This window comes from Neomonachus schauinslandi, chromosome 7, assembly GCF_002201575.2.
Source record: "Neomonachus schauinslandi chromosome 7, ASM220157v2, whole genome shotgun sequence".
Taxonomy (NCBI): domain Eukaryota; kingdom Metazoa; phylum Chordata; class Mammalia; order Carnivora; family Phocidae; genus Neomonachus; species Neomonachus schauinslandi.
This window is the reverse complement of record NC_058409.1, coordinates 46,017,493-46,033,768: the sequence shown is the minus strand read 5'-3', so window position 1 is coordinate 46,033,768 and position 16,276 is coordinate 46,017,493. Positions and strand designations below refer to the sequence as shown.

The 16,276-nt window shown below is 35.1% G+C and overlaps 1 protein-coding gene across 1 annotated transcript in view; it reads right to left on the bottom strand.

Annotated features, from left to right (window-relative positions):
• Window positions 1–1,795: 1,795 nt before the first annotated feature.
• The window catches only part of RNF180 (ring finger protein 180), a 152,548-nt gene continuing 138,067 nt past the window's right edge, over window positions 1,796–16,276 (bottom strand). The window contains exon 7 of the mRNA XM_021701955.1: window positions 1,796–2,767. Coding sequence (XP_021557630.1) covers window positions 2,568–2,767 — 200 coding nt within the window. The 3' untranslated portion in view covers window positions 1,796–2,567. The remainder of the gene's footprint in view (window positions 2,768–16,276) is intronic.

The following is a 16,276-nucleotide window of genomic DNA, read 5'->3' as shown; positions in this document are numbered from 1 at the left end:
ATTTATACTGTGAAAGGACACTAAACGAGAACAATATATAATTTGCTTCCCTCTAAAGATCATTCATGTATTTATAAATTTATTTTTTAATTTACTTTTCTTTATAAATTTATTAATCATCTATTGAATGGCTACTGCGTGACAGATACCAGAAGAAAATGGTTTCTTTTCATCTCAGGTTTTATCTGGCTTCTAATAAATTGGTAGCTCTAGGAAATGCTGCGCTTCTTAATATTTGGCAGCTTTTAGCTTCATTTGCATACAATTTACATATTTTAAAGTAAAATTAGAAATTTATAATTTTCTAAACTTACTTTTAATTTCAATATGCCAAATGATGTTATTCTCAGACTAAGTTGTTAAGATTCATATAACCCATTTAGAATGTTCCTCCAGACTATGCTTTCTTTTTTTTAGAGGGTATTTGTTTTATCTATTTAAGGGTATTATCTTTATTTGTATTTAGTTTGTAGATACAGATCTATAATACAGATTGATATTATCACTGAGCTACTACATTCATATTGGGAATCAAATCTGTCTCTCTGAGAATTCTGTATCTATTATACTACTAGCTTTGCTTCATGTATAATCATAATTGACATTTATTTATTTATTTATTTTACTTACTTACTTACTTTTTAAGTAGGCTCCATGCCCAGCATGGAGCCCAATGCAGGGCTTGAACTCACAGAGATCAAGACCAGAGCTGCGATCAAGAGTTGGACACTTAACTGAGCCACCCAGGTGCCCCTAAAATCAACTTCTAGATTTAGGAATGAATGAAAGCATATTTGCTAGAGATGATAAGCCAGGAATTGTTTGGGAAATGGCTGCAGTTCATTTTAAAGTTCTTAAAATACTGTCCCCCGTCCATATGTGTTTTCTTAATTTTTCAGTCCTGACACGTATTACCTCCACTTTGAGCAATAAGTTAATTACAAATACCAAATTTTATTTCTGTAAGGTAATACTGAGCTTTGTCAAAAACATTGTTTTGCCAAGATATTAGTTATATGTCACTAGACTACAAGCATTAATTTATCTATTTTGATATAAGAGCAAAAATTGATGTTTCTAAACTGTATTTAGTTTTCTGCTTTCTAGACTTGATCATGTCTAATGTACACTACTGTTTCCTTTCACAGATATAATTTTAAACACAATAACAGTGTAAGAATAAAAATCTATATTATTCTATCATATTTCTTAGAACATCACATACCATCAGATAGGTGCTTTTATTCAAATATACTTACTAGAAATTAGGTCCCAGTTGGACTTTTCCTAGACTGAACTCTTGCGGCCTCATCAGTCACAATTTGTTTGGATGGTGATATTTTTAGTGCCATGACAGTTTCACTTACCTTGTGTAAAAAGACGCTCACTGCATTATCAGATATATGATGACACAGTGTAGGAATGTTGGATTAGTAGTTCATAATCAAAACTTTCCTCATAGGTTACACAAAGACTGCCTTAGGAACTGAGATAAATAAGCTTACTTCTTTGTGCTTTCGTTTTCTCAATCCTGAAATTGGGATACTTGTGCTGTTTCCTATTCTGGAATAATTCAGATTTCCTTTTTTTTTCATTAAGGGAAAAACCAATTCCAAGGCTTATAGTACTGTCACAATAAATAAAAAGAAATGCCAGGTTTTCTTTGTTTATATCCATAAGCCTATTTCCAACAATTCCTTATTCCAGATATTAAATTAATAACAAAGAAAAAAATTTAAAAGTCACTCTTTATTGCACATTTACAATATATTTGACAACCTCTGTGTTAAACAAATCACTAAATTGGTTACATTTTGGACATGCATTGCTCTTTTAAACTACCGAAAAATCAGTAAGTATTTTATTTCTTCAGGTGAGTCATCCGGCAATTTGGAAAGTATTTATTAATATATTTCTCTATTGGGGGTCTCAGGCTTTTTGCATTTACTATTCTGTTCTTATAATAATTAAAAATGTTGCACTAATGCTATTATTAGGTCTGTATAAAGAATAGCCAGCTATAAAGAATAGCCAGCTTTTTTACTAGAACAGGAAATAGGTAGAGATAACTGGAAACCAAAACTGAATATACCCTGTTAGATTAGTTCCCAGAAAATATAATTTATCTCTAATGCACATAATTTGCCTAAGAATAAGTGGTGATTGACTAAATATTTTTTCAGCAAAGATACTACCTACCCAGATTATCATTTCACTTTGTATTTTTACTACTTTTCAGTGGAGGGAAAACCTCAGTCTTTACAATTAAGTATAAAAGCAGTATTGTAAAATTAGAGCCCATAAATCCTAAACCAGAAGGAATTATGAAATTAATTATGAAATTAATAGTGCATTGTTGCTAAGTGCTAGACAGACTAGCTCCTGAATAAACTGTAGTTCGTTATGTGAAAAACATTAATAAATAAGTCCATTATTCTCATACTTTCTATAAACACCAACAATTTATATAATGCAACATTATAAAAACTTCAAAGCACATTTTAAAAAGATTTAATTGCTATCTACATCATTTGTGATTGTTCAACTGTAGTAAGGTATGAAAATTCCTAAAACGGAAAGAAAAAATAGCAAAGAAAGCAGAAAACAATGAATCCAATGACCCAGTTCACTGAATAAATATAGATGATCACCATATCCATGTCAAACCACCATCCACGGCTATCATCCTCAAAGTGCAGATAATCCATCCTATGTGCACCATGTGGGAATTGCCTTCTTGTAACTGGAGTTGCACGTCTGTGGAAACCTACAAGATGCATGAACAAATTATTTTAAAGCTCACGGAATTCAGATACGTGCTCAGAAAGGAAGCTGCATTATGAACACTGGTGCCATGAATAAGAGTGTATCTTGATTTCACAGAGTGATATGTTGTATTCCTGACAGTTTTTTTTTTTTTTCAGTGATAACCAACTGTCAGAAGTCTCTCTTAGTTATGGTTTTAAGGGCAGGGTCAGTAAAATTAGCAAAAAGTATGGGGTGTGGAGTCAGGAGACTATCCTTGTTCTGTCACCTTCTTGGGCAAGTTATTTGATCTCTTTGGGTTTCTGATTGCTCATCCGTACCATCTAATAAATTAATCACAATTGATCCTCACAAATTTTTAAATTATTTTCACAGGAGAGCTATTTCTAAATTTGAACTTGATTAAGGTTGTATTGTCACAACTGCTCTTTGTAATTTGTGATCACCAACTTAACCTTGCATCTCATACCTCGAGAATTTCATTGGTATTTGAACAAAATTCTATGAGAAAAATAGCTCTTATTTTAGCACTGAATAAACTGGACAAAATGGTACAAAATTGAAATTTAGCTTTAATTTTTATAAATTTTAAAGCACGGGCTTACTTAAGGAGATTGGTACGTAAAAAGCAAATCTCAAAATCTCCAATCTCAACTGTAGCAACAACCTTGAAGAAAACGCATTGCGTATGTGAATGTGGAATGTTAGGGGTAAGTTGAGACGCTACCAGGTACTTCTGCAATGGACATAATTCTATTCCCAGTCTGATAATGATTCAGGCCTCCCTAGTTTTCACATACAGAAATAGTTTGTTCTCTGTTATATTCCATCACATTGTGTTTGAATTGGCTCTAGCTGGTTTTTCATGCTCTTGACTGCTCTTTGCTGGGGATGTCAAGAGAGACATGAGCTCTAAAACGAAAGCACTGCTTAAGAACATAGGAGAAGGAGAAGACCATTCCAAGAACAAGGGAATACATAAATAAAATAGAACCTGGAAGTGCCAATTTATATTTCACTACAAGGTGTTTCTTTGTAAGAACCCTTCTTCATATGGTCAAAGTCACATCAGTGGTTGAAAGGAAATGAGAAATGCAACCAGTCAGTCATTTTACTGGACTCCAAGTGCCAGAAAATTATAAAACCAACCAACCAACCAACCAGCCATCAAACAAACAAAAATACAGACCAAAAATCCCCTACTGTATCCTTTTGCCACTCAGGGCTCTGAAACTCAACTAGTGTACTACAGAAGACAACTGGACCCGATCAGAAGTGTTTGGTAAAGGGACTAATTATACCTGGCATTAATGCAGTCAATTAGTATTTAATAATGGTAGGTGTGAGTTTGTTGATGTGTGAGAGTGTGTACTCGTCAGTGCTTACATTGTGGTACCAGAAAAACCACTGGCCTCCGCTAAAGGAAACATCATCTGTATGGATAAAGGGACCATCTAGTGGAAACACCACCATAGGATCCTTCCCAGGCAGTTGGTGGCTCTTTGATCTCAGTTTTTAGCTGAGGTTGTTTGAGAGCCGCTTTACAGCACAAGGAAACACATGTGCGGGGGGGGACTCTACAAAGCGTGCAATAGACCTTTCCTGGGGTGGAGTCCTAAATGCAGAGCATTTCAGGAAACCATAAAACCGCCAAGACAGTCCAAGGGCTGAGTCCTGATTTTAGCTGATCAGGCCAAATGGCCGTTTGCATTGCTCTGTGTTTATTTTGTGGATTTTTTGGGCCCTATAGTGAAGGTAGTCACCAGTCGGTGCCTGAGGGTGAAGATCACCAAGACCGGAAGCAGCCTACAGGTCCCAAGCGGATGTCTTGTAGACATTAGGATCCTGGTTCCCAATTCTCAGGCCAGGGTGATCAGAGGGTGATAGGATCATTTTGTGGGACCCCAGTGGTTGTACAGTTGGTGAGGATATCCTTGCAGATCAAAGCCCCTGGGGCTTCACCCTGAAATGCTACTACCAGCAACCCGCTAGCCACAGTTGCACCAGCTTCCACGTGGACACCTTCTCTGACAGGTTATTTTCCAGAGTGGTGGCTACTGTTTGTACAGGCCACCCACTGACGGGACAGACTCCTCTGGGGTGGCTGGTGTTGGACTCCAATGTGGCTGCAGCCCCACTCTTAGCTCTATGTGACATGTGCACAAGTGTCACCCCCAGGGGTACAAAGGCCTTCCAAACATTCTGATACAGGCTTCCTCCCGTCTTATTAAGGGAGCCATTCTTCCATATGGCTTCCCTAGACAAAGCTAACGTCCCATCTGTCCTGAGACCGAGCTGGCTAGTCATGTTCCAGACATTATAACCCTCTATTTTCAGGCAGTGAAGTAGACCCTTCCACTCTGTCTACAGAAGCTATTGGTAGATCTACATATAAAGCAATCTAGAAGGAGGAGGAGTACGGCAGGAGAGATGTGGAGGGAATTTAGGAATAGATTTATGTATCTACAGAGAGATATACATGATAGAACCTAGGGAGGCAAATGCAGATAGAGATGGAGATACAGATGTATTTGTGTATATACATCTAACTGCAAATATGAGAATTCTTTTCTTATTTGCAAACTCTGAACACGTATGTGTTGGAAAAATGGGCCTTAAATGAGGAAATCCAAACTCTCTCATCTCCCACGGTATAATGTTAATATTTTGAGGCAGAATAAAAAAACAAGGAAATAAACTGCTGGCGCCCAGCTTAAAAAAAAGTGATAGTTCTTATATGACTAAATGAATATACTTCTGAGAAATATTACATCTCCTTGTGAAATACTGTCCTTTTTCTTTGTACTATGTGCATGCTAACTATTTAGAGCTTGAGTATAAGCTTGCCCAATGGCAACCTCTTTTTGTTGGCTGAGCAATATGTAGATATGTAGTTGCAAAGTCTTCTTAAAAAAATCCAATTTTCAAAGGACCAATAATCTTATCGTAATCTTTGGTTTTTACTTACTAATGCCTACTTTAAGTATTTCTGTGCTTATTAGTGTTAGGGAGTGGGGACAATAAATAAACTATGGAAAAACTATAATTTTGGTAGCTGCTAGTAACTCTGGTGGTAAAGGTTCTGTGAGGCCCAAGCTTGAACCAGATTCTGGCTCATCCATTTTAACAATGGAAGAACATTAATACTGTGCTCTAGATCTGGCTGCTTATTTTGATGGCAAGGTTACACTCACTTGGGTAGTATCATTATTTAAAGTCAAACTTCTTTGATCAAGGGCAATTCTAGATTACTGTTTATATGTTTAATATTTTAAAATAATTGTACATATTTAAGTTGCATGAACATCTTAATTTTTGTAATCAATGAACATGCAATAGCTTTCTAATTAGTTGTGTCTTTTCGATTACTTTCATCAATATTTTATAATTTTCAGTAAATTATACTTACTTGTATTATGTAGATTTAAAACATGAAATTAAAAAGGATGAGATAACAGGGAAACGATATTTTAGAATAAATTAGAGGGCCATCTTTCAAATAGGTTTTTAATAATTCATAATTTTTTGGCTAACTTCCTATCACATTTTATTTTTTAATTATTAATTTTTATAGCTTATAAAACATTTACAATAGGATGACGTTTCTTCCCCTCTACTTTTTTTGTTTGCTTTACTATTATCTCTAATGTGATTTCTTTATAGAATTATTAAGTCTCTTGTGTACTTTGCCCTGGTATTTATCTAAAACTAGATAATATAATGTAAAATCCATTTAACTGCGCATATGCAAACTTCAACATATTGTAACACACAGAAAACACACTAATCAAGTCAGCCCTTCTGTGTTATTAGACTTCCAGTTTTCTTTAGCCAACATTACATACCATCATAACATGTAAGGATGCTACTGTTAGTCTTCACTCAATATTATTAAGCTTAACTTTTCTTCTGTTTAGATAAATAGAATATATATTTTTATGTTCTCTTCCCACATTCCAGTGGATTGCTTTGTACCCAACTTGGGGGGTATTCTTTTTTGGAGAGCATATTAAGGAGATTTCCATCCCAACAGTTTTTAAGACTATCTAACCACCATTCTCTAAACTATAGTCATTATCTTAAGAGAAAAAGGGGTCTTTCTGTTGGTGTAGAAGAGAGGAGAAGTGGGAAGAGTTTTTCTCACATTCAGAAATTAACCTAACACATAAACACAAATATTCCCAAAGTAGTTGATACTCCTTTTCAAAATCTTCACAAATAGAGGATGGAGAACAGGTAGCACTGTTATTGGAAATTATTATTATATACTAAAGTGATTTTTCTGACCTAAAGGATTATTTATAAACCTTAGATGTTTCAGATTCAAGTTTCAGTTGCTTGGGTCAAAGGAATGATGGTATTAACAGAATAGCCCTAGAAAAAAGTAGGGCTAAGAGAAGACATGGCACAAAAGATGAAGCATTATGAGTAGGGAGATCCTATGTGGTTTCCCCAGGACAGTCTGAATTTGCCTTTGTTGTCCTGGTATAACCACTAATAGAGCCCCTTTCATTCTAAAAGTGTTCTCATTAATGCTAATTTTCAGCTTTGAACACCAGAAAGTGATGTGACCCAGGATGGTTCAGGCAATAAGTTTTTATAGGTAAGATGCATAAGGATCATTGCTTAATATTTTTTTTCTTTTTTGAGAAAGAGAAAGGGAGAGAGGGAGGTGGAAGGGAGGGTCAGAGAAAGAGAGAGAATCTTAAGCAGGATCCATGCCCAGAGGGGAGCCTGGTGAGGGGCTCCATCTCATGACCCTGTGATCATGACCTGAGCTGAAATCAAGACTGAGCTGCTTAACCCACTGAGCCACCCCGGCACCCCTTCAATTTTTTTTAAGTGGGGAGTTGGTGAGTAGGTTTTTGTAACAATTTTGGGATTTCCAAAGCTATAAATTGGATGGGATGATTGCAATTTCTCAACCAAAATCTGATGAAAGGAAAATCACCTCATAGATGTTGTTACTTGGTAAGTATTAGATTATGACATAAGAAAAATTGCCGGAATACTAACTAGTGATTAATTCCAGTAATCAGTAACTGAGTCTACTGTTAAATGATCAAAATAAAAGGACCTAATTCATTGGGCTATCATGAGGATTAGATGAATTAACACATATAAAGCTCACACCTGGCCCATTATAAGGGTTCAGTGAATGTTAGATTTTTCTTATTACATTATTATTGTTATTATGAGGAGGAGGTTACCTTTTCTTGCCAGAGCTTGTTCTTCATATTATGTCTATATTAATGGTTTCTAATTGTTTCAAGTATGAGTTGATTTCTTCAAGGCAGTGGCTAACTTTAAGTAGACTGTCAGGGTATGAGACACTGAGACTATGAGATCTATTCAACAGTATAAAGAGTATATTTACTATCTGTTAGTAACTATCTGTTAGTGGCTGAGGATTCAAAGATATTTTTTTAATATTTATTTATTTATTTACTTATTTCTGTTATGTTAGTCACCATACATTACATCATTAGTTTTTGACGTAGTGTTCCATGATTCATTGTTTGCGTATAACACCCAGTGCTCCATGCAGTACGTGCCCTCTTTGGATTCAAAGATATTTTAAGACATAGTTCCTGTTTTAAGAAACTATGAGTCTGGAACAGTGTTTCTCAATCTTTTTTAAAAAATTAGCACCCCCATAAGGGGACAAATAAATTTAAATTTATGTATTCTAATCAATAAATTAACTTAAACCTATTTTCTTCCTAATGAGAGAAAATAAATAGGAAAGAGTAAGATTTTGTCAGGTACAGTTTAAGCTTTTGAGGGCCATAAACCAATGTATTGTCTAGGATTTTTTGGTGGCCCCCCCCAAACCAATCTTTGCCCCCATTAAAATACATGGCCTAGGAGACAGTATGTCTAAAACCATCATAATAGTGAATGTATATATTGTAATATAGGCAACTACTTTATTCCAAGAGAATTTGGATTGGAATTAATGGAGTGAAAGCTTCTGCACCAGGAATTCACTTTTACATGGACTTAACCACAACCTATTACTGGTGATAAACTAATAATAATTAGTCTGGTATTCAGACATGCTTTAAAGAGTAATAATATTAAGTACCTTCAAACTATACTATTTTAAAGTAAAGAACATAGTAAAGACATAAACTTCATACTTTTTTTCCCCCCCAATATATTATAGTAGGGGGAAAAAAAAGCACAGTGCAGGGAAAATCATTCTCATCAAGAGATCAGAAAATTTGGATTCTTGTGCCAATATTAAACATAACCATTTGGTCAAGTCAAAATAGTTTCTTTGTATCTTGCAAGATGTTCATATGGTTCTCTTCTTTAATCTGTTAATGTGATGAATTCACACAGATTTTTTAAAATGCTGAATAATTAAAATCTATTAAAGTGATGAATTAAAGTGATAGATTTTCCAATGTTTTATCCTTCCTTCATACTTAGGATAAATTCCATGTGTTTATGATACTCGTTTTCATACACTGATAATTCAGCTTTATATATTTTATATGGAATTTTTATTCCTATGTTTGTAAGGAAGATTGGTGTATAATTTTCTGTTTTCGGTTTATCATGATTTTATTGGCTTTATAAAATACTTTGGCAAATAGGTGACAATTCTGCATGGGTATCTGTATGTCTGCATATCTTGCACACAGAAGTAATGACTATTTCTATTCTGTACTATTTTTTTTTAAGATTTTATTTATTTATTTGACAGACAGGGACAAAGCAAGAGAGGGAACACAAGCAGGGGGAGTGGGAGAGGGAGAAGCAGACTCATCACTGAGCAGGGAGCCCGATGCGGGGCTCGGTCCCAGGACCCTGGGATCATGACCTGAGCTGAAGGCAGACGCTTAATGATTGAGCCACCCAGGCGCCCCTCTGTACTATTTTTTGAAAGCTATTCCTATAGCATACAGTCTTGGCAGGCAGGTTCCCTCTCTGGGAAGGTTTGACTGTAACCTTAGAACATAGTATATTTAATGGTGTTATAAAAGAATTGAATTTGGGGGCACCTGGGTGGCTCAGATGGTTAAGTATCCGACTCTTGATTTAGGCTCCGGTAGTGATCTCAGTGTCGTGAGACTGGCTTAAGATTTTCTCTCTCCCTCTGCCCCTCACCCCCCACTTGTGCTCTCTCTCTAAAAAATAATAAAATAAAATAAAAGAACTGAATTGAATTTTATAGGCTCAGAGCTCTCCAGGTAACACATCCCAGTGTGTGTGTAGGTATCACCTGGCCCTATCTGTAATGTCCTATGAGAAAGAGGGCTCAGGTATCCATCACCAATTCTGCTGTTTTGGCTATTACTGTGAGTAATAGGCCATCCTTTGTTTCTGACCCAGGAATCTTACACTTTTTGCAAACATCCATGAAAGTGGAAGACTAATTTGTTAGCTTGCAAATAGGGTAAATCTCAGACCCGTAAGAGTTCTCAACCTTGACACTCTTGTGTCCTTTTTACTCTCTGAAACAATGTGCATGAAATTAAAATCCTTGATGGTTTGGTAAAGCTAGCCTGTAAAACCATTTGGGCCTGTTGTCTTTTCAGGTTTGGGGGTAAATTTTTAAATACCAATTCTTTACTAGTTGCATCAGTTTCTTTATTAATTGCTGGTCTATTAATGTTTTCTAGGTTTTTCTTAAGTTGGTTTTGGAATTTTTATATATTATCCATTCTATCCAAGTTTTCAAACATAGTGGACTAAAATTCGCATAATTGTGATACATTTAGGGCTCTGCACAAATAATCTGGTCTCCTTCTGAGTACATGGTTTATTTTGCACTTCCCTGCCCCTGAGAAAGTTAGACATGGCCGTGAGACTTGACCAATGAAAATGATTGTTCAAACAAAATACTGTGCATTGCTTCTGGGTATAGCATTTATCAGTTTGAGAGGCTGCAGCAGTCTTTTTACCTCCGCCCCAGCAACTACCAATATACCAGACAGAGACTGCTCAGTCAGCTTTGGTCAGAAAGCTTAAGATGATGTGGAGCAGAGGACTCAGGAGGTAAGGGAAAATTATTTCAACATCACTATGAATTCTGATTGAGAATCACAAGATAACCTACAAAGCTATTCAAGAAAAGGATGATAATCCCCAAAGTTGAATCTTTTTTTTTCTTCTCTGTTTTTTTTTCTTCACGTGGGAAAGTGCTCTTGGAGAAATTTCATTGTGTGAAATTGAAGAGAAAGGACTATGAAAGAAATCTCCAAGTCAGTTAGGTTGAGAAAAAATGTAAAGAAGAACCAGCATTCTAGAATCTCAAACAGGTACTTCTGCCATTTTATAAATTCTGTTTTATAAAAACAATTTTACCTCTGAAGGATTTTTCTCATATCCTCGAAGATAAAGGCCATCACTCCCTGCCCCCCCCCAATATGGTTCAAATTTATATTCACCATCAAAGACCATAAAGTAGGTTCCATTATTTTGAAGAAAAGATCGTGAACAATTATCTCATATATTTTTTTCAATTTTAGCAACTTTCACAGTGCTTATACTGGGTACTAAATGTATTTGTTTAATGGATGGATGAGTGAGTACCTGTATATAAGGAAAGACATCAGAAAATAGAATGAATTAGCTTATTTTTTCAGAATGTCTCAAATCAGGCCTCTCAAATATATTTTTAGGAGGGATGGAATATTATTCTGAATGTATTTGAGATGCATTTTGTAGTTCTTAAGAAAAAATATTCTTTAGAGGTTAGTTCAGAGAGCTTTGAAATTACTATTAAAAGGGAAAGAATCATTTGTCATATGCCAAGCATTGGGTAAACCCTCAGATATATCACTGAGCAAGACAGACACACTGCACGCTCAGAGCTTAAAATCTAGTGGAATGAACAATGATGACAGAATACTATTGATTGATTCTTATTTTACAGTCATTGCAATAAGCATCAAATTCGTCAATACTTTATAAATAAGGGAATTAATTAAGGCTTATGGAGGTAAAGTAACTTGTATTAAGATTTGAACCTAGTTCTTTTTCTCTCATCTGGGGACTATTTGATTCCCAATTCTGCTAGTTAACAACTATGTGATCCTGAGCAAGTTACTACACCTTTCTTACTGAGTTTCTGGAGATAATAAATGAGGACAGTAAGATATTTTCCAGCCTTACCCATCCTACATCTTACATGTAGTTAGATGCTTTAAAAAAAAAAAAAAAGGATGTATGTGATATCCTTCATGTGTGATGGGACAGACAAAAGGCTGAAGCACTGTATTTTAATGCTGTCTTTTTCATATTACATAAGACTTTTATAGTGCCAAGTTGATTGATCTAAGTAGGCCTTAGCAGAGGTGGAGTGATATTTTTATAGTCAAAAGTAGGTATAGAGTTACTCTGTTAATATACTTGAAAAGCTAATACAAAATGGATTTTAAATGTCATCTTTATCTCCTGTATTTTTAGGATACCAGAGTCAAATGTATAAATCCTGCAAAATTAATTTTTTCTAATGAATATGTTAAAGTATGTGTGGATTACTTAAAATTCTGTAACACCTGTTTAATTTTCAATATACAGTTGACCCATGAACAACATGGATTTGAGCTGTGCAGGGTCACTTACAGGTGGATTTTTTTTTTTTTTTAAGATTTATTTACTTTAGAGAGAGAAAGAGTAAGAGCGGGGGGAAGGGCAGAGGGAGGGAAAGAATCTCAAGCAGACTCCCCACTGAGCACAGAGCCCCACGCAGGGGATCGATCTCACGACCCTGAGATCATGACCTGAGCTGAAATCAAAAGTTGGGTGCTTAAACAACTGAGCCACCCCGGTGCCCCACAACTGGATTTTTTTCAAAAAATATATATACAGTAATGTAAATATATTTTCTTTTCCTTATGATTTTCTTAACATTTTCTCTTGCTTACTTTATAGTAAGAATACAGTATATAATACATATACAAATAGACTGTATCTTATCAGCAAGGCTTCTGGTCAATAGTTGGTTAGTAGTTGTCATGGAGGAGTCAAAATTTAAGTGCAGATTTTCAACTATGGGGTGTGTTGGCAACCTTAACATCTGTGTTGTTCAAGGGTCAACTGCAGTTTATAAAGTTATCAGGAAAAATCATAAAAACTTCTAATGTTTTGTTTCTGTTAACCAGGTAAAAAAATGAATACCATGGTTTCTTTTTTTAAAAAAATATATTTTTAAAGATTTTATTTATTTGACGGAGAGAGGCACAGCAAGAGAGGGAACACAAGCAGGGGGAGTGGGAGAGGGAGAAGCGGGCCCCCTGCTGAGCAGGGAGCCCAATGCAGGGTTAGATCCCAGGATGCTGGGATCATAACCTGAGCTGAAGGCAGACGCTTAACGACTGAGCCACCCAGGTGCCCCTAAAAATATTTTTTTATTGTGGCAAAAAATATATAACATAAAATCTGCCATTTAACCATTTTTTAGTATACAACTCAATAGCATTAATTACATTTACAAAGTTGTGCAACCATTATCACAAAGACAAACTTTGTAGCCATTAAGGAATAATTTCCCAATTCCCCATTCTCCTCAGTCTCTGGTAACCTCTCATCTACTTTCTGTCTCAATGAATTTGTCTATTCTAGGTATGTCAATGAGTCAGATCATAAAATATTCATCCTTTGGGGTCTGGTTATTTCACTCAGTGTAATGTTTTCAAGATTCACTGATACTGTAAGCAGGTATCATAAATTCATTTCTTTTCATGGCTAAATAATATTCCATTGTATGTATATACCACATTTTGTTTATTCATTAATTTGTTTATGGCTACTTGGATTGCTTCCATTTTTGGCTATGATGAATAATGCTGCAGTAAACACTGGGATACAAGTATCTCTTCAAGTCCCTATTTTCAGTTCTTGTAGGTATATATCCAGGAGTAGATCTGTTAAGTCATGGTAATTCTATATTTAGCTTTTTGAGGAAACTCCAAAGTATTTTTGCAGTGGGATGCATCATTTTACATTGCTACCAGCAATCTTTGAGGATTCCTATTTCTCCACAATCTTGTAAACACTTGTTTTCTATTAATTTTTTATTAGAGCTGGTCTAGTAGGTGTGATCTCATTGTGGTTTTCATTTGCATTCATTCCCTTAATGACTAATGATGTTGAGCTTCTTTTAGTATACTTATTGGTTGTTTGTGTATCTTTGGAGAAATGTCTATTGAAGTCTGCTGCCCATTTTTTTAATTGGGTTGTCGTCTTGAGTTCTTTATATATTCTGGGTATTAAGCCCTTATGAAGTATGATTTGTAAATATTTTCTATTAAGTAGGCTGCATTTAATGAAGGTTTTTTTTTTTTTTTTAGTAGTCATGCTTTTGGTGTCATGCTTAAGAATCCAGTAGTCACGAAGATTTACCCCTATATTTTCTTTTTAAGAGTTCTATGGTTTTCTGTCAGAATGGCTAAAATGAACAACACAAGAAACAACAGGTGTTGGTGAGAATGCAGAGAAAGGCGAACCCTCTTGCACTGTTGGTGGGAATGCAAACTGGGGCAGCCACTCTGGAGAACAGTATGGAGGTTCCTCAAAAAGCTAAAAGTAGAACTACCCTGTGATCCAGCAATTGCACTACTAGGTATTTACCCAAAGGATACAAAAATACTGATTTGAAGGAGCACATGCAACCCATTGTTTATAGGAGCAACGTCCACAATAGCCAAACTATAGAAGATGAATGGATAAAGAAGATGTGGTGTATATATACAATGCAATTTTACTCAGCCATCAAAAAGAATGAAATCTTGCCATTTGCAATGATGTGGATGGGGCCAGAGTGTATTATGCTAAATGAAATAAGTCAGTCAGAGAAAGACAAATACCATACGATCTCACCCATATATGGAATTTAAGAAACAAAACAGATGAGCATATGGGAAGGGGGAAAACAAAGGAGAGAGGGAAACCATAAGAGACTCTTAAAGATAAAGAACAAACTGAGGATTGATGGAGGGAGATGGGTGATAAGTATTAAAGAGGGCACTTGTGATGAGCACTGGATGTGGTACATTAAGTAAGGAATCACTGAATTCTATTCCTGAAACCAACATTGCACTCTGTTAAGTAGAGTGATTTAAAGTCAGTACAATTTAAATTAAGAACAATGAACTAGTAACCTTATTATTTTTGTTCTGTGTGAACTCTTAGGACATACCACATAAGCAATGTAGAATAAAATGACTTAAAAGCATAATACATATTTCTAGAAACTCAAAGTTTCTAGTCGTTTAATCAGTCTCTTTAAATTCTGTTTGCTATACTTTGAAAAATTATCCTTATAGTCTTTCATTTTCCCGGATCAGAAAAAGTAACAAAAGAAAAAGCAGTCTCTGTGTCATATATTACTGTATTCTCTCTTTAAGAAAAAGGATATTTAAATGTAATAATGAAAAAAAAAATAGTGGGATAGAAATTAAATGTTTTTAGATTATATTACCAGATTCTACTATAAAACCTATATATATAACCTTGCATTATATCTAGTGTAGCTATAAAATATTTCAGCTATTTCACTACCAATACAGTTGTGAAGTTTTTTCTGTTTTAAGTACCTCAAGCTTCTTTGGTTAATTGTAACACAAGCCTAATACTGGTAAGGTAAAAATTTAAAATTTTAATCTGTTTGGGCATTTGAAAGTTTTCAATGGTAAATTATAAATCTGGAAACATGAAAATGTTTTCATATTATCCTATCAATTTTAATGAGCTAATACTCTAATAGCTGTTAAAATTTGTAGGTATACATCTCATCTGATATTCATCTATGTTAAGCCATAAAAAGCAAGTCCTTCTACTTCATGTGCACTGCAAAAATTAAAGACGCAGCTACAGCTATGGTATAGTAAATCATAGCAGTCTTTCTGCCAGTTGGCAAGAAGGATCTGGAACTTCTAAGAATATCTTCAGATTATTAGCATACTCTTCATGTCCCCAAAGGAAATTGTTATTTTTTTTTTCTTTTTGGAATTTGTTTTATCTTTTGAGATTACCTTGATAGCCAATTCAATCCAGTTAATATATTTACAGATGAAGACACAAATACTTAGTGCTTTGGATACAATACCACTTTATGGTCTCTCCAAATGTCCTGGCATTTTCCTCAGAGAAGTGTTCTTAACATATTGGCTAAACTCTAGTTTGTGCAATTACTTGCAGATTTCTTAAATTTGCACTGTAGTCTCAGTTAAGTTTGTATTTGCTACCCAAAACAAATGGACAACTGCCATGCACTATTAAACTATCACTACACTATGCCAGAGTTAATTTCATTTCAGTGTAAAACAAACACCATCTCCTTTATTTATAGCATTGCATTCCATCTAATTAATCTACTCTTCATAATATTATGAATATGTTACTGCCTGGAAGTCAGAGAATTAAACAAAAGGACCTTTTCAGATATCTTTCCATTCTGAGTCCACAATTCTGTACTGCTGGAGAGCCACAAATCCTCGCAGCTTCGAGAGCAATGTACCTCACCTTTGGTACTTCGGCTGCACGTTGGAAT